Source organism: Drosophila subobscura, chromosome U (genome assembly GCF_008121235.1).
Source record: "Drosophila subobscura isolate 14011-0131.10 chromosome U, UCBerk_Dsub_1.0, whole genome shotgun sequence".
NCBI classification, from domain to species: domain Eukaryota; kingdom Metazoa; phylum Arthropoda; class Insecta; order Diptera; family Drosophilidae; genus Drosophila; species Drosophila subobscura.
In genome coordinates, this window is record NC_048534.1 from 17970686 (window position 1) to 17989847 (window position 19162).

At 44.4% G+C, this 19162-nt stretch overlaps 1 protein-coding gene across 4 annotated transcripts in view; it reads right to left on the bottom strand.

Moving 5' to 3' along the window:
• Nucleotides 1-17489, bottom strand: part of LOC117901452 (roundabout homolog 2) — a 47450-nt gene extending 29961 nt beyond the window's left edge. Inside the window, exon 1 of one of the 4 annotated variants that reach the window (XM_034812201.1) lies at nt 17289-17488. In XM_034812201.1, coding sequence (XP_034668092.1) covers nt 17289-17343 — 55 coding nt within the window. In that variant the 5' untranslated portion in view covers nt 17344-17488. Of the gene's footprint in view, nt 1-17288 lie in introns of all 4 variants that reach the window. The other 3 variants (XM_034812199.1, XM_034812198.1, XM_034812200.1) reach the window with 3 other exon arrangements.
• Nucleotides 17490-19162: the final 1673 nt, after the last annotated feature.

The following is a 19162-nucleotide window of genomic DNA, read 5'->3' on the forward strand; positions in this document are numbered from 1 at the left end:
CCCCGCTGACCTCTGACACTCTGGGTAGCAAATTTTGAAACGATTGGGAGTCATTTCTGGATCTTCTTTGCTGACTAAATGTTTTCTTTTTTGGGCTTGGTCTTCGGCTTCTCTCTGCCGCTGCATATAGAGTGCAAATAATATAAATAATTCAGGACATGCACGCCAGAGTGCACATGTACTTGAAGGCAGCTCGGAGAAGAGTTCTCCATCCTCGCTCGGAGGTGCCACATAAATGCATTACAATGCTCCTTGTGGGTGGCTCTGACATATGTATATTTACCCCACATTTACTCGTGCTCGTCTGGCAGCTCCCACATGTGGGTTAGTTTGTCTACAGAATCATTGCCAACTATTGCTCCAGTTTAGCTCCAGGGCAGCTGGTGGAGCCACACCCCCAGAGGTGGCGAACACAACTGTCCGGAGGATATGCATTTTGCAGCTGCAAGTTGGCTCCGTCTCTGGCGTCTGGCTCTGGCTCTATCTGTAGCTCCATTTCTGTTCCTATTTCTGGCCCCATTTCTGCTTCGTTCTCTGCCTCCAGCTGCAGCCTTAGCAGCAGCAGACTCCAGCCAGCCATACCTGAGGCTCTGCCACCCTGCCACACACACACACTCGTTGCATGCAAAGTTTTCACATTGAATTTTTCAGCGCAGCGCTTCCATTCACAAATCCTTGGTATGGGCTTTCATGTCTCACCTTCGTTGGGGCTTTCTGTCTGCTTTTAGTTGTTTTGTGTGGGTGTGGGATGCAAAGTGTCAGTTATCCCCAGTTACAAGCTAGTCTCTTTGCTGTTACTTGCTCTGTTAGTGTCTCTGTTAACACTACAGACGCTTCCCACCAAATACGACATGCAGCAGGTAGAAATGCTTTGGGTCGGGCAGCGCAGTCGGCTAAAGCGCAGCGTAGAAGCTTCGTGTGCGATCCGTAGAAGATCCGACGCAGCGGCAGAGAAACAGCTTCGCATGTGGCCCATTCACAATTGATCTGCTGCGCGCAGCGGCAGAGAAGCAAGAAACGTTTTTGTGCTTCGCGTCTGTTGCGTGGTTGCGTGCCGATCCCTGCTAAAGAGTATTCACAGTTCCCTCTCTCGCTCAAAGTAAAACTTTCCTTCTCAATGCTATTGTTGTAAGTACTGCAAGCAGTTGTTGCTGTTGTTGTTATTGTGTGCGGGGTGGGGCACTGCATAGTTTGTTGCCGTCGCAGCCGTCGCTCGGGGGGTCAAAAATAAAACAATGGCTCTCTCATGGAGCCTTCGTTATTTGGTTCCAGTACCCCGCACACTCCCCCTGAAGTGAGGGCTCCTTCAACGCCTTTGGAAGTTGCTTATGTGTTGCATACTTCAAGGAGCCAGCGGCTTTAGCTGCTTTCGCATCATCAATCAAAGGCAGAGCCCATAAGGAGAAAGCTCTCGCTCTCTCCCGCTCTCTCTTTCGCTCTCCCTCTCCCTTTCTGTCGGCTTCCTGCTACACCCATTGTTGTTTTAATTATAGCCCCGGCTCTAGGACCTGCTAATTGTTTTAGTAGCATACTTTTCGACACACAACTTTTGTTGTTGATTCCTTCGTCTTCCGTCTAAGGCACTGTGTTAGTCGGGCTTCCCTCCTACTCCTGCTCCTGCTCCTCTGCAGGACCTTAAGTAGAGCGCGTCCAATGCAATAATTAAATTTTTGCTATAATTTACGTGAAAAAGCAAGGCAAGAACAGCTGCTCGCAAGAGTGTCTACAGGCGGGCGTAATAATGGATGGATATGGCTGGCAGGACAGGCACAAAAATGGAATTTAGGACCTCCACATCATGCTCTACATCATCATCATTGTTGCGCTCACATTTTTGTCAGTCATGGATCTCAATTTTTCTGCTTTTGCGAGCGACAAATTATGTGTTAATTAGGAATTATTATGAGGCGCTTCATCATTGGGATAAAAGAATCCCTTGGGGCTACAGTCATGCTTTATGTTTTTGGGAATATATTTCTCAATGAGCTGAACTCGAAAGAGGAGCTCTGCCTTCAACCATTCAAGTTCCTGCCTTCAAAACTTATTTCAGTGCCAGAATTTCTTCTACTTTCATTCAAGTTTTGAAGGGCAACATTTTCCATCATGCAAGCATGATTTCTCCTCCCTTAAGCATTTGCCAGACCAGTCAAAAAACAAAGAAAAAATGCCCGAAAAACCTTATTCAAATGAAACTTTTGTAAACGCTTCGCTGTGTGTATTTTTTCGTGTGCTGCAAATTGTTTCCGGGGATGTAGAAGAAACAACTCAACTCAACTCAACTCCTCCTGGTGCTGTGGCTTGTTGTCCGTGGCTCTTGTTTAGTTATGAATCATAGCGACGCACACACCCATTGACTGTCCATCGCTATAACAACGGGAGAAACAAACCGTAACAGGACCATAAATTCTACAATTCTGGACATGGGACCAAGGGTGGCAATGACTCACATTTGTATTTTGTTTGGTAGATTTTTGAGGGTGTCCCCAAGTGACACTCTTTCTAATTGCTGGCCCAACACCCCGCTGACCTCTGACACTCTGGGTAGCAAATTTTGAAACGATTGGGAGTCATTTCTGGATCTTCTTTGCTGACTAAATGTTTTCTTTTTTGGGCTTGGTCTTCGGCTTCTCTCTGCCGCTGCATATAGAGTGCAAATAATATAAATAATTCAGGACATGCACGCCAGAGTGCACACACTTGAAGGCAGCTCGGAGAAGAGTTCTCCATCCTCGCTCGGAGGTGCCACATAAATGCATTACAATGCTCCTTGTGGGTGGCTCTGACATATGTATATTTACCCCACATTTACTCGTGCTCGTCTGGCAGCTCCCACATGTGGGTTAGTTTGTCTACAGAATCATTGCCAACTATTGCTCCAGTTTAGCTCCAGGGCAGGCAGTGGAGCCACACCCCCCAGAGGTGGCACACAACTGTCCGGAGGATATGCATTTTGCAGCTGCAAGTTGGCTCCGTCTCTGGCTCTGGCTCTGGCTCTATCTGTAGCTCCATTTCTGTTCCTATTTCTGGCCCCATTTCTGCTTCGTTCTCTGCCTCCAGCTGCAGCCTTAGCAGCAGCTTAGACTCCAGCCAGCCATACCTGACACTCTGCCACCCTGCCACACACACACACTCGTTGCATGCAAAGTTTTCACATTGAATTTTTCAGCGCAGCGCTTCCTGTGACAAATCCTTGGTATGGGCTTTCATGTCTCACCTTCGTTGGGGCTTTCTGTCTGCTTTTAGTTGTTTTTGTGTGGGTGTGGGATGCAAAGTGTCAGTTATCCCCCAGTTACAATTTCCCCAGTGGGAGCTACACAACTGTGAGCCTCCGCTGCAAAGCTGGATTTGGCAGCCTAAAGTGCAAGCTGCGAAATGTAAGGGAATTGAAAAAGGGCAGGCAGCGTTTTAAGGAAAGGTTTTGGGAACCTTTGGGAATTGTTTGCCCATTTTTGGGAATTTTTAAATGGAAGCCAAGTATCAGCTGTTGAGGTGTCGCGGCATTCCCTGGCACTTTCCACCTTTCACGCCTTAAATTTAAAGCCAAAACTTTATTTTTTATTTGATTTTTTTGTTCGTGTTAGAAAACTTTGTGGAGCGTGAAATGTTACGGGACTGCAGGCCGCAAGGATATATTTTTATTTGCACACGGAGGAGTGGGGACATTGGCAATGCGAGTGGTGCGATGGCTCATTAAGCAGGAGCAGCAGCAGCAGCAGGACTAAGAGCAGAGGCAGCAGAGGGACTCCCAGCAGAAGTCAAGGATGCTGCTGCTTCGTGTCAAGCTGCTGTGTCAAATGCTAATTAAAATCAAGCGGGCATTCGCCTGTTTAAACAGGAATCCTATCCGCAGGTAAACTAAAATCACAGCAGAAGGACGGGGAACACAGCACACAGGACACTGGGACATCGGCATCATCATCATTATCCCTGTCATCGTCAACAGCAATCAAGATAAAAGATAAGTTAAATGCCAAACAGGGGCGAGGGACACTCTACTGCTGTCCTGTCCTGTCCTGTCGCACTTGGTTTTGCTTGTTTGTTTTGTAATAAAGTCCTGCCAGGGGAGTATCATCCTCCTCCTCCTCCACCGCCGCAGCATCAAAGAAAACTTCAGGCTTGGCCTGTTTTTGGGGGCCAGCTGGTGATTTGAACGCTTGATTGCTTTTTCCAGCAAACCAGAACCCAACCAGAACGCGGAGCAGCACGTGTAGTACGTGCCAAGCACGCTCGCTATGCACCTCTCTCTCCCACCCACACACACACACACACAATGGCAGCGGCGTGTTCATGTTAATTTCTATCTGCCCGATTGCTGGGGTTGCTTGGTCCTTTCCCTCTCCGTGGGTCCTGCGCTGTCATGTCCCAACACGTTCGTCTCATAATTTCGGAGTGAAAATTTTCAATTAAACTTAATTGCATTAAAAGCGAAGGGTTCAATCTGTCGTTATAGTCGTTCCACCGTGTCCTTTCGGTATTTCTGGGGCTGCTGTCTCCCCCCTATCCCACGATCCCTGTCCCCGCTCCTTTCATTAGTTTGTGTTCCCTTTTTATGCTCTCTGGAAAACTTTTTATGCGGCAATGCGTTTTATTTTTCGGGTGTGGAGAGAGCTCCAAGAGAGGCTCTCAAATCGGTTGTGGAGTGGCGGAATTGCTTTGAATATTTCCCCATTTTTTGGGCCAGTTTTTGGGCCGCATTTAGTTTGTTTCTGCCTCCCATTTTATGTCCACTCATAAGTCATTGAGTTCGTTTTTTGTGTTTTGTATTTTTCAGCATTTGATTAAAATTCATTGCATCATCATTTTGGAGCTTAATGGCGGCATTAAGCCATATTTATGAATGGAAATCGAGTCCGTGGACGCTGGCAGCCAGTTTGGGGGTTTTGTATTTGCGGTTTAATCCTGTTGGAAAGGGTCATCAAATTTGATTGTTTTTGGATTTTAGTAAATTGAATTTATGCAACCATTTGCAGGGTATTAAATGAGGGGAGTTTACGTTTTTTAGTGAGATTAAAAATGGAATTGCAAAGGAAGAAATTTTCGTGGCATTTAATTGGATTAAGAGAGAATATTAATGTGCCTAAAATATATAAAAATATATAAAAAATATATTTTGGAAAAAATTCAAATTTTTAGGCCTCTTCCAAGCAACTTTTCAACTTTTTCCTTCACCCCTTTGATCACCCTGCCGCTCAAATATTTTAACAGCCTGATGAATAAATATTTCACTTTGAAATCAACCAAAAAAAAATACTGATGACTGCCTGTAGAACAAAGGCTCGTGCATCCACACTAGAGAAGTGTCTGTGTCACCCAACCCACCAGCCACTGGAGAGGTGTCTCCCCAGCCAACACCCACTAGAGAAATGTCTCTGTCGCCCAGCACCACCCACTAGAGTTGGTCTGTCTCCCACCCACTATTGGAATCCGTTTCAACACCTACAGGCAGTCACAAACAAAAGCAACTTCCACTCAATCTAAACGTTGGGCAAACACTTTTTTTGCTTTTGCTTTTGCTTTTCGTTGTTTTGTTTTTGTGTAAATTGCAACGCATAAATCTTTGTGACAAACAGACAGTGCCGCAGAGAGCGGCCGAGGAGAAGTGCTTTTTGGAGGCAGATGAAGAGTATGAAGGACAAACACTCAAAAACACAATAGAAGTGACGCGACAGCCATTTTTCAAAAAACAAAACATGCATCACAAAAACAATCCACACACAGCAAAAGGGAGAGAGAGAAACGAGCAGAGAAAAGCTGTAAAAGAGTGGAAGGAGAAGTGTGAGCCAAAAAGGAAGAGCAAACCGAAGTGGTGCATACACTTTTGGTGGCGACGGCAGCATCGTTTTCGCTCTGCATAGAAAAGATCACGCGCAGCGCAGTCGGCGCTTGCACAGCGTTAAAGCTTCGGTCTATGCACAGAGATCCGATGCAGCGGCAGAGAAACAACTTCGCATGTGGCCCATTCGCAATTGCTCGGCGCGCCGCAGCGGCAGAGAAGCAAGAAACGTTTTTGAGCAGAGAGCAAAGGTGTCAAAGCAAGCGCTCTCTCTCTCTCTCTGTGACACTCTCTCAAAGGTAAATGCATATGGAAGATCCGTTGCTCGGCCGTCGCAGCGATAGCGAAGCAAGAAACGTTGTTTCGTGCCTGCCAAGCTTCTCAACCAAATTGTAATACCCTTTCTGTTACATGTCACGAAAAAAACACTTGATATATGTAAGGGAAAGCTTAGGCGTTGTAAGAGTCGTTACAGAGGGGTTAGGAGGAGAACGCATGATTGTCTTAATGGCTTCGACATGTTTGCAAAACGACTGTCAAAAGCAGGCAATGGCAACGCATGCCAATGGCTCTGTCCCAGTGGCAGTGGCAGTGGCAATGGGCATAGACATCGACATCGACATTCACATGGTCATGGGGCGGCCTCTGCCTGAAGATGGAACCGAGGCGAAGCGTCACCACCAGCAGCAGCAGCAGCGTCGCATGAAATCACAGAAGCTGGCATTCACCGTACTCTTCCTCTCTCCCTTTCTTCAATTTTGGTTGTGTCTTTCGCTCGCTACGACTTTGGGTTGTGTCTCTCTTTCACTTCATTGCGGGCTGTGTGCTTGTGTTTCTCGTTCCTTACAGTTATGGTTGTGTTCCTCTTACTGTTCGTTTCTGTTTGTGTCTTTTCGATTTGTCGCTTCGTCTTTGCATTTGTGGGCTGACATGTGTCTGCGCCTGTGAAGGCGATTAGAGATGGGACAGATGGGTGTTAGGTGTCGAAGAGTATCGTTTGTTGATGGGAGGGAAATTATCCATAACAATCATATTTGATGCCAACTAGCAAATATTTTAATGAACTTTAACTTTATTTGACTTATCCATCGAATATTAAGAATCACTGGAAAGTGTCATCTCTAACGTTGACAAATTTCAGCCTCGTCACATGTCTCCTGTCTTGGCTGTGATTTCTTCCAATCTTTTTGTGGGGTGGGGGGCTGACTGGCTGCGCTCTTGCATCACAAATCTATGTTCTGACAGCAAAGTCACTCAGTCATGCAGCCGCACACTTGATGCCCAAGCTCCCCCCAGCCACTCGCCCCATGGCGAAATAGTTGCCCCAAAACGAAAAACCCAATCACACACTTAGACATGTTCCTGGTGCTGGCGGGCCTATCTGCACGTTGCAAATTGAATTTTTCACCTGAATGCGTTTCGGTAGAATGAGGAGCAGGTCGCTGGAGGCAGGGGGAGCATGTCTGCATGTGTAATTATCGTTATCGATATCGCTCATACGAGCCCTGGCCTGGCTGCTGACAAGCTCAAACTTTGCGTTAAACTGTTTGAAAAAAGGGGTGAGGAAGGGTGCGGGGTGAGCATTTAACCCTCGTTAAGCAAAATCGAAATTAACGCAACGTCCAATTCGTCCTCCGTCCATGTGAAAAAGGACACTTTTAATGCTTCCCCCCAGAGAGAGGTCGCTCCACCCACCCACACAGAGCTCTCTCTCTGCCTATGAAGTTATTAAAAGTAAATTAGGGTTGCTAACCAGCAGAAACCGAAACCAGTTTTTCGTCCTTCTGGTAGTCCTGTGTGTGGGTGGCGGGTGTCCTGCTTTGGGCTTAGGGTTGCGTGCCTTTGACGCATTTTAGTTGTTGTTTTTGCTATGTCTACTGTGGGGGTGCCATGTTTTCTGGTTGTGTTTTCTGCTTAACTTAATTGTCAGCATGGGAATTTTTCTAAAACTATGAAATAGTTGTGTCAGGATAAGGGTAAGGGTTCGGGCTAGGGGTCTCTGGGATTTATGAGCGAAAACTTTCAATTATTTTCAGATTTGTTTAATTAGGAGGTGCCTTTGGTGAGGTAAGGGTATAAGGGAAGGGGTTAAATAAATACTTAGGGATGCAAATGTTATTTCTGAAGAAAATATCGGCTAAAGCTCGAAGGGTTTATTGATATTTTCTGTACAAATTGGATCGCTTTAAGTCTCTGTTTTCTCAGCAAAAATCCAGTGAGTTTAGGGGATTTTTTATTGATATTTTCTAGAACTAGGACTCACAATCATTTCTTTTTAATATTTTTAATTGCTTAAAGTCTCTGCGGCTTAGACCTGAGACCAGAGCTAGAGTTTCGCTCGAGTTTCGCTCCCCGCAAATTGATTTTTAAGTGGGGGCTTGCTGCCACTTGTGTCAGTCATTGTATGATTATGAATGCAACTGGGTTACGAATAAGTGGTCTGAATAATTGAATACCAAAAGGGTTGACTGCACGCTTACTAGGGTAAGTTGGTGAATATTTTACCTGGTTTTACAGTATTTAAGAGCAGCAACTGTGATAAGTTTTATAGAGAAAAGAGTCTGCCAATTAGGCAGAAGAAATCGTAGCTTAAGTCTCTTTTGTACCTAAATTGCATTGACAAAATCCAGCAGAAAAGCCATTCAAATCGGTTGCTAAAGAAGCGACAACAGCAGCAATTTAGTGTGCAGCAGGCCAAGGAGGCAGCAGGATAGAGACAGGCAGAGAGGGAGACGCAGACACACCTTTGAAGTGCAGCAGCAGCAGCCAGAGAGATAGAGATTGGAGGCCCGCGAGCCAAAGTTGAAAAGTGCGCTTGTTAACATTCCTTAATTGCTGTTGTTGCCACTGCCACAGGGGGTAGCTGCCACACAGCAGGAGCTGCAATAAGATAGGACGGCAGGCAGTGAAGACCCAAAGGTACAGCAGTTGCAGGAGCAGAGACGAAGCTAAAGGGAGGAGGCCAGGACGCCGACAATGACGAGTGCAATTATACAAAAACTACTTAGGCGCGCATCCTGCCTGCCAGCCTGCTCGACAGACAGGACTAAGACGTTGCAAAATTGAAAGAAAATTCACTTTCGCGTTTGTAAATTTGTCAACATCCTTGAAAAATGAAGAGAAGGAACAGCAGGAGCAACAGCAACAGCAACAAATAGCTTGGGGGCTGCTGCCGGTGACAAGTGCAGGATGCACGGCCACAATGCAATTTCAGTTAAGTCTCTTATAATAGGAAACTCAAGCACTTTGGCTCACAAACAGCGTTGGCGAAACGGTAACGGTAACAGCAGCGGGGAGAGCTAGGAAGACGGGGAAGGAGTTGTAATGGGAACGGGAACTGCAGGGGAGCACTGAGAGAAATTCAAAGAAATGGAAAACTGAAACTGAAACTAAAATTAAGGTACATTTTGGCAACTTCTTTCCACATTGAAACCCACTTTTCCCAGTGCACGAAAAATCACGAAAACTAATTTCAGCATTTTTGGTACCTTCAATATTTCGTGGAATAAACATTGCGAAAACTTCCACCAATATAAAGCCATTCCTCAAGCATCATTAAAAGCATCTCTTATCCCCTCATTCCTCAAAAGCTTCAACTGCCTTTCCCTCAGTGCACGACAGCAGTCATCTGGTGAGAGCGAGAGAGAGAGCGACGAGGCCTAACTACATTTGTCATTAAGTCAATAAGCGCATTGTGCTTAAATGCACATGAAATACAAGGCCTACTACAATGGAGAGTCATAAAATAGGAGCCGGGAACCCGGTGAAGAGGACTTTTCGTTGTAAGAGGAAGGATCCATCTCATGTGCTGGCGACAAAGCCGATTTATGCCCAATTGGATTTGCTGCTAAGAGCCACAATTCATGTTTTTATGACCGGATGCCTATTACACCCACACACAAAAGGGACTCCCAGAGTTTCTTTCTTTCTTTTTTTCTTTTTTAATAAATATAAAATGTGTCCAGCTCCCCGCTCGAACAAAAGGTAAGTCAACAAAATTTTGGGGACTCGCAAGAGATGTTTAGGGATAACGATACGGATACGGATACGGATAGGGGACTGGCAATGGGAATGGAGAGGAATGCTTAGCTTAGGCCATTGATAAGCAGCTTGGACTTGGGTCAGCAAAGCAGGCATGTCCTGTCCTTTCTCTTTTCATTCCCCATTTTCTTTTCTTTTCGTATCAACGATATCCCTGTCGTCGTTGTCGTCTCTGCCTTTCATTCGATTTGCTTGTTAAAAAGCTCAAATTTTATGGCCTTTTCTTTTGGCAACAAGTCTATCGATTTCTGCTGAGGCAAAAGGACAATAAAATGAGAACGAGGACGAGGACACACAAGGGCAGGTCACAATCTGCTGGTCGGGCGCTTTTTGGGTGCGTCCATCAGCAGGGCTAGTCCTGACATTGATAAATTATGCAGACTTCCATGAGGCGGAGTGCCGTTCCAGCAGGAAGGCGCAACAAATGGTTAGGCGCGCTGATTTCTCGTCCTTTACTTCAGCAAAAGGCAATGAGTTGGCAAAAATTATAAGTCATAAAAAGAGATCCAAGGCTGAAAGGCTGCTAGCTGGCATCTAAAATTTAAGTGCCCATAAGATGAAGCTGCTTAAGGAAAGGATTGCGAAGAAGGATTGGCGTGGTAAGAGTTTTGAGATTGAAAGTGTTAAGCAGAACGCTTGAGAGGGAGCTTTAAAGTTGTTGGTTATTATTAAGAATAAGTTCATTTCGGGCTGCCAGTAGAATTCCGTTACTGTTTGCATTGCGACTCGTAAAACATTTACAACGCCACTGGGCAGAACTTTTCAAACTCAGCTGCGCTCTGCTCATAGCGAAACCAAAGCTCAAAGACAATCCGCTACCTGCGACGCAATTACCTTTTTTCGCTTTCTCTTTCTTGCCCACGCTCAAGCGCGCGCTCTCCTATTATCTCACTTCTTTGATCCTCTCTCAGCGCGTCGTCTTTCTTTACGCTCTCTCGCAAGCACAAGTGCAGCAATGGAAGGGGCAAATGCACAGCGCTTACACTTTGGGAGAGAGTTTAAAAGGGCTTTAGGGGAATTGCAGTGCAGAAATTCTATGGGATATTTCCACTTGCTCTACTACTAATTAAATTCGTGTTTCTGCAAAGCTGCTTTCACGTTTCTTAAATGTTGATTAAGTTCAAAAAATATACCAAATTCCTTCAAATTAAAAGCAAAACTAAAGTTATTCCCTTACAAAACTTGTTTCACAACATCAAACTTTGCCATTTATGTTTATCCTTTGCTAAATCGACAAAATGAAAAACCCCTTTTAGCACCTGCTTTAATTTCTGTTTTGTCAGCTGCAGACTGCAGTTGTGGTTCTTTCTTACGTCCACTTCTCACACTCTTTCTCTCGCTTCCACTCTCTCTCTTCTCTTTGGCTGCACTCAAAATTATAACCTACATTTAACATTTTTAGCCCCTATACAAAAGCTGCTCACACTAACGCCCTGCAATTTTGCTTCATGAATTGACAACTTTGACATAATTGACTAAAGTACCCGACCCGGGGACTAAAAGCGGAAGAAAATAAAGCAAAGTCACAGAAGCGACAAAATTGAGTAGAGAATGGCAGAGAGAAAATAAAAAATAAAAATCGCAACAACTCGCAAACACCGCAAGTCCTCAAGCAGCTGTGAGGAGCCACAAAATATAAAAAAATTAAAAACCTCACGATGCGATGACGATAATGAAGCAGCAAAACTTCCAAAGGGAGAGAGAAAAAGGAGGAAAGGCAGACCCGATGGAGTTCGTCAAAGCGCCACCCACCGCCGACTATTTTTATAACAATTTGATTATATTATGTTTTTAAGCATTTTTCTTCTGCTTTTGGGTCGTCATCTTCATTAGCACATTAAAATGTCAATGACACTTGGTCTCTAGGTCCAGCACCCGCGACTCGCGACCCTTTCCGGTCTCTGCCGCCCAAAGGGTAGGAACATTTGAAAAATGCGCGAGAAATGCGAACAAGCCGGCGAGACGGTTATACGATGGGGAACGAACTTCCCCAGACATCAACTCTGACCGCATGACATTCTTCTCCTTTTTTTTTTACCACTTCTTCCGCTTGTTGTGAGGTTGTTGTTGCTGTTGTTGTTGTTGGGGTGCTTTATGATTGCTTGACGGCACCACAGTCGGCGAGAGAATGAGGGTGTTGGGTGCGCAAAAAAATATCAAACTTGCCGTAAAAAATATGCTCAACACTTGTTTATGTCGCCATAGACGACACCCTTTTTTTCCAGACAAAGTACAATGGGTGTAACGTTTGTTGGGTAAAGGGTTAAGGAAAGGGGATAGCGGCCATCTGGATATATTAAGATTCCTCCGGCAGATTCTACTGCCGTTATATTTTCAATAAGAATTGTAAACTAAATGTTTGTTGGGATATGCAAAACCAAAATGCATTCAGGTAGCGGATAATCTTCATGCCTTTCGTCCTCTCTCTCTCTCTCAGCTTAAGACTCTGCGCAAGCTGCGCAGCGGCAGCGAAGCGTAGTTCGATCGCGCTTTTCGGCAGTCGTTGCCAACTAAAGCGCGCTCTCCCGCTCGCTCGCTCCCTCTGCAACTGCGCTGCCCAAGCTCTGCTCTGCATTGCATTGATTGCATTGCCGCGGACTGCAATGCCCACGGCAGCAGAACAACACAAACAGAGTCCCACGAGAGATGAGTCGAAAGCGAGCCGCAGTCTTCGTCAACTTCGTCAATTAGCAATAGCGTCGGAAAGCCCCAAGAGGCTGCAGCTTCGTCTTTAGCTCAAGCAAAGAACTCTCTCAAGAGCTCAAAAGTAACCCAAATCACTCAGAAGATCTCTCTCTTGCTTGCTTTGCCTTGCGGTTTTAGTTTGCTGCTGGGGAATTACCCAAAAAACAACGGCAGTGAAAATTTTGCTTCTCCCCAATGAGAGTATCAAAGTTTCGCCTTGGTTCATTATGGAAATTTGCATTCCTTTTGTTTATGCTCGCGTTTCGGTCTATATTTTGCTGTTGTTTGTTTTTATTTGTTGCCTGCTCCTATTTTTTAATGGCATTCTCGAGCACTTTAAAGTTTTTGATGGGCTCCCAGCGCCTCGGCTGCCGTGGCTCAACCGAGCAATTCATTAGGCTCAATTGCCTCGTGTTGCAGTTTCTGCTTGTTATCCCGCTGTTGTTTTGTTCGTTTTTGGCCTAGTTTGGGCCACCCATAATGAAATGAATTATGTTTATACATGGCAAACACTTGGCACTCAGCGGGTAATCATGTCGGGGGAGAAACATAAAGAGAGAGACGGAGCGATAGCTGGTGGATTAGCTAGAAAATGCTGTTGATAGGCATTGTTGAGCACTGGCTGTGTTTTGTGTACAACTGACGAGTAAAATCGCTTAATTAACTTAATCAAAATATAGCCATAATGATGGGTATCCTGCATAGCCTGGCATGTCCTTTATGTTCTCCATTGTTTGTTCAATAAATAAATACATGCAATTGTGTCTGTGTATTTATTTGTTCAGAGAACGCGCATGTGTGTGTGTGTGTTCGTGTATCTTTTATTTGTATTATGACAGCCGTTCAATTGATGCAGAAATTAATTAAAATGTTCCCTCTATCTGCGTGTGGATTGTGTCTGTTTTTGTGTGCTCTGTAATAGGACTATCTATCTGAATGAGTTGTCCTTTGGCCTAAGGCTAAGATAAATTACATTTTGGCCAAAGCCAGGAGAGCACACGTTATGAATAGACTGAAAGCTGGCTGGTAATTGCTTTGCATTCAATTTGTGTGTGGGTCTACAGTGTGAAGTCTTTACAGTAAATATTGTGCAAATATATTTAGAATTTATATAAACCCTCTTTAACAACCCACAAATTGCTTTTAATGTACTTCACCTTTTCGCACAAATTTCTTGCATTTCTGAGCATTCCTAGGCACATCCCTGCCTTTACCTTTTAGTCAATTATGACTGTGTTCTGTTTTATTCATCAAATGGAAATATTTGAAACCCTTTACACTCAATTTTCGAAATATTTTCACATCTAATAGACTCCAAAAATTAATTCCATATTACTTTATTATGCGCCCTTTTTGCAGAAGAGCGAGAGAATAATTTCTTGGGCTTTTTCAATTAACTTGCGGCTGGCCAAATAATACCTGCTCCAAGAAATTCCCCAGACAGCACCCCGGAGTAAGTCTTAAAGGCAAACTCTGACCCGTTTTTCTTCCAGGGAAAACCCTTCCTTCCTTATAGATATGGAAAGTTTTTGCTGTCTGCCATTGATACCGGAGGGCAGAGAACTAGAGACGGAGGGGGGGATACGCATGGGACATGGGTATGGGTATATGGGGAATATATCATGGCACTTATCAAAGGCAGCAACAATTTAGGTTAAATACTCATTAATATTCCGGTCTGCAAAAGTTTTTTCCCTACTCTCTCTGTCGCTCTTTCTTGCTATCTCTCTGCTCTGTGTTTTTGGCAAATAAATTTATGCCCTTTGCTTTTGGCCGCCGCCAGGCACGAGACCGAGACCGAGACCCAGAGACAAGGCACAAGCCGCACCACAAGACACAAGAGTTGCTTTGGCTCTGTCCTGCCGTTGCCAAATAAATAAGCACACGCACATGCCAAAACACACACAGAGATACATACCCATGTACACATGTATTTATGTACCTTCAGCTGAGTACAGAAATTAATTTTGCGTAGCCTACATTTTGGGACAGCCTAAAAATGAGCGAAACAGCCCAAATTTCCCATTTTCCCACCGAAAATGATAATTGCCTGGCAACGGGCGAGAGTCTACCAAAAAATGAATAATTTATAAATAAAGCAAATTGTTGTAAAAGTTGATACAGTGACAGAGTATGGGTTACAATTAGGTGGAAGTAACGCTTGCATAAATAACATATAATTTGAGGGGTAAGTGATACAACACAGATATTTATGCAGAAGATGTAGGAGAATACGCAAAGAATTCTCTGGCTGCCCTCTGCTCAATCATTCACTTTACGGCTATTCTCAGTGTGTTAACTTCTGCTACCTGCGCAATTCTTTGCTTCATTTGTGACTCACTTTCTTGCTTGAATTACCGTTGCTTCAGTCATTTGCCTGTCCCATTGCTGCACTCGTGCTTGTGCGAGAGCGTGCAAAGCTCAGAGAGGATCAACGATGTGCGGTAATGAGAGCGAGCGAGAGTTGAGCGTGTGCAGCTATGAGCGTGCGTTAGAAAGAGTGAGAGACAAAAGGCAATTGCGTCGCAGGTAGCGATTGTCTTTGCGTTGTGCTTTTGCTATGCGTTGAGAGCAGTTGCTTTTTGGGAGAGTTGATCCCAGTGCGCTGCAGCGGCGTAATTCACTGTTGTTATACGTGTCGCAATGGAAAGAGAAACGGAGTTCTGCTGGCATGAGCTAACCGATCATGTGGCTGAATGGATTTGCTTCATGGAAGTTCCAAGTAAGCGAAAGGTTTTATTTTCTTTGTGTTTCCATACCTAAATAAATTAAAGTTAAATTAACAAGTGTTGCACATAAGTTTTATCTCTGCCCCAAGCACTCATTTAATGTAGGTTTACATGAAGTAAAACATAAAGCTCCCTGGCGCAACGCGCGGAATTGTGGCATCAGATAAGATATTTGTGGGGCATACAACTTGGTGGGCCAACTGGGCTCCACTTTTCATTTGCACAACCGGGCTCAAAAGTTGGCCAAAAAGTATTTAATTTGTTTTTATTGGATGCACCACCACAGCGCACACACATGAACACAGAGACAAGCAGCGAACCCACTAAAATGCCAATATACATACAGCTGTATGTACATAGATATGTATCCCCGCTTTTTTTGCACGAAATTTATTGCACACTTCGGAAAGCTTCTGATGGAGCAGCAGCAAAGGGAGGGGAACAGCAGCAGCAGCAGCAGCAGCAACAGCAACAGCAGCATCGAGGGAGCGAGCGAGCGACACGCGTGTTGTCGGGATTTATTTATTTACTCCTCCACATCCTCCATCCTTTTTGGCATTGGCGGATTTTGTGCGATGATAAAAATTTTGACATGCCAAACGAGGCAGCCATTCCACAGGGGAGTGGAGTGGGGAGAGGGCGGGGGATAATGGTTATACCGTTCGAGGATGTAACAACAAAATGACAGGATATTATTCAATTGAATTCGTTTACATGCATGAACTACATAATAAAAATGCCCTTAACCAAAAAACGACAACGACATCGAAGAGAGAAGCGCCACAGAGAGCGCCCAAAAAGGAAAGCAAATTGATCAGCAGCAGCACAAATGGATGTACGCCCGTTACATACATAATATGTATACATATTTACGTACATATTTACATACACATTCATATGTAAAGAAATATTTGTTCGTATCTTTTGTATCATTTATGTGGCTGGTTTGCTGCTGTTTTTCTTCGCTTTTTTTTGGGCCAACATTTACATATTCATTTCCATCATGGGGCAGGCCCATGCTCCCTTCTCCCTTATTAAATGCGCATATTTTATGCAACAAAGGGAGCACACACACACACCCATGACTCACACTCACACTCACATTCGTGCACTCCTTTCCATTAGTTAGCTGCTTGCCCTCGGGCGCATTTTCTTTGCCAAACATTTTCCACTCATTTTGGCAAGTTGCGGAAATAGCAAACTTTTCACATACGAATTTTCCCCTCGATTTTGATGGCAACAACTTAATGCCGAGATAAGCAAGAGTTATGAATGATTGTGCGGGGCGGGGGAGGGATAAAAGTTTTCCGTTTGCAGGAAGCAATCAATGCGCCAAATGAAATGGGATTTATGCTCTGCCTCTCTCTGTCTTTATGGATTGGAAATTGAGCTGGAAATATGTTAATCTGCGTCTGGCAAACTTAAGCTGTGACTTAAACTGGCCAAGCAAGTGGATAACTAAATTTGGGTAAGCGTTTTGGGTGTGGATAAACGAGGGTTTCGTTGTGGCTAAGTGCGTGGGAGTAAAACATAATTTTTGCAAGTATTTGCGGTATTTTTTTTGAAGGTTTTATTGAGTGAAAAATATTCATAAAATTCAATCAAATATATCAACTTTTGTCATACAAAAATTGGAGCTTAGACCTTTGAGGCGCTTCACCTTTGTTTCTATTGCAAAAAATGAATTAAAAATTTAAAGAATATTTTCTCGGCCCCAAAATGTTTTCCCCCATTAAAGTTCCACTTTTATTCCATCCACAGCATCACCATTCAACCAAAAACAAATCGATGTAGTCCACATGCAACACCTTTCGGCAGAGAAGCAACTGCCATCCCCGGCTAAATGAAACTCATTACGATGGAAAACTCATACAAATATCTCTGCATTCAAACATTCCGTAAACAGAAGTCAAAAGCGTGCACTTTGCTCCTCGCTATGGCACATTTTGTTGTGCAAGTGAAGTGCACTTGGCAGCTCTTTCTGCTGCAGCTGCAGGACAAACAGAATGCCAAGCAAACACCCAGGATCGGGCATGGCACCGCCCTTACCGTACACTTACCTTGGGCATGGGTCCACTTGAGCAGAAAAACGATGAATACGAAACGTAAATCCATTTTACAAGTACAATTTCTATTTCTATTTCTCTTCTTTCCTTCTTTTTTTAGAGTATTTCGCCTCAAGATAAACTTGGCTAAAAAAGCGTTTGGCGTTGCATTTATTTGCCCTGAACCGCACACACAGGAGCACACATACGCGAGAGCGCACACAGAGGACTCCCGCAGGACTGCCTCTGGGGCTGGGATTTGTTTGATTCTCTATTCGGTTTCCTTTCTCCTCTATTCACTGGCACACAACATTTTCTCGTGACATTTCCGTGAGTTTACATTTTATTGTGCGGCTTAAGTCGCGGCTTCCGCTTCCGTTTGGCCAGTGAGCACACGGCCACAGTTTGCTTGCCCCACTTGCCCCATTATCAGCGGCACAAATTAGCATTAAATACCAACGAAAGTCAAACACTGATAGGAGGCATGCCACTTCGTTTGTTTATGTTTGCCGCTGCCAATTGCCGACGAAGTTGGCCCAATCGCTAAAAGCCCGAAACGCGCTGTCTGGAACGACCCGTAAACCGTTGGCGCCAGTAACCAAAACTCAACTGAAGACAGGCCAAAGGACGTGACTGTGGCGCCCCACCAAACAGAGTACCCAGAACCGAGCTGCCCGTCGCACGCTCCACAGTTATGTTTCGCGTTAGGGTGGTGAATTTTCCAAGCTTCGGGTGTGCTGCCCGCTCCGTGCTCGTGTGCGGCGAGAGCTTCGTTTTTCGGAGTAAATTCCTGCAGGGCAAACAGCTGTTCTAGCGGGGAAAATGTGTGTCGGAGAGAGGGGGCTGTGAAGTAATAGTGATAAGATTTTGTGCACAAAGGAGAGATAATTGTGGGAAGTGTAAAGAAATATGTAAAAATATTTTTAAATTTATTTTTCAGAATTTGTTTCTAACCTTTGAAAAATATTCAAAGTATTTATTTTTCCTTCCTTTTTTTATGTTTTCCTATTCCTCTTGCTCTTTTCTTCCTCTCTGCTCCCTTCCACGTTTTGTTTATTATCAATTTTGGTATCATAAACATTTGTTGCTGAATTCTGCCGGCTAAATTGTTGAGTCTGCGCGTGGCACATTTTCGGAGTTCGCACCGGAAATTCCTTCGCTCTTTTGGGACTCTGCTCACAAGAGAGAGCAATGCTGAAGGAAGAGCGCGAGAGAGTGGGAATATGAAAGTAGCGAGTAAAATTTGAATTATGCTAAAGAACCGTTAAATTCCGATGAAGGAAAGTTCTGTGGATGAAGCAAAATTCGAAGGAATTTGAGGCGCAGGGAAAATATAAATTGACTGAGACAAAGGCGAAATGTGAGACCATTTTAGGGATAAGGTGAAGAAAATAACGTGTCCCAAGCAGAATACAAACAGAGGAGCGCTGTTGCATGACGCGTAAAATGTGGAAACTTTTGTTAAATCTTTTTTGCATCTTTTCATATTGGTTCGTATGTACACATCGAATATTTCTCCCCCTCATATGTACACTCCATGTAGCCACTTCAACCGCTCAATACCTTAACCTCCCGTCAATCTTTGAGCCCGTTTAGAAGGCCTCCTACTAACCCGCATTCGTGGGCAGTTTGATGTATCGAAACTCGTCTGCGCATTGGCATAGTTAATTAGAAACTGACGTAGTTCACGTGCTGCCGCTTGCATTCACCGCAATCAAAATTAGTTCAGTGGCTTGTGGTGTGGTGCCGGCACCACTCAATATTGTAGCGAGAAGCACTCCGCCAGGCTCCACCCTGCTCCTTGCCTTTTCTTGATCGCATAAACAACAATTAAAACGTTACAAATTGCACATACAAACGTGCTTCAAGGATAGGGGAAAGTACAGTAC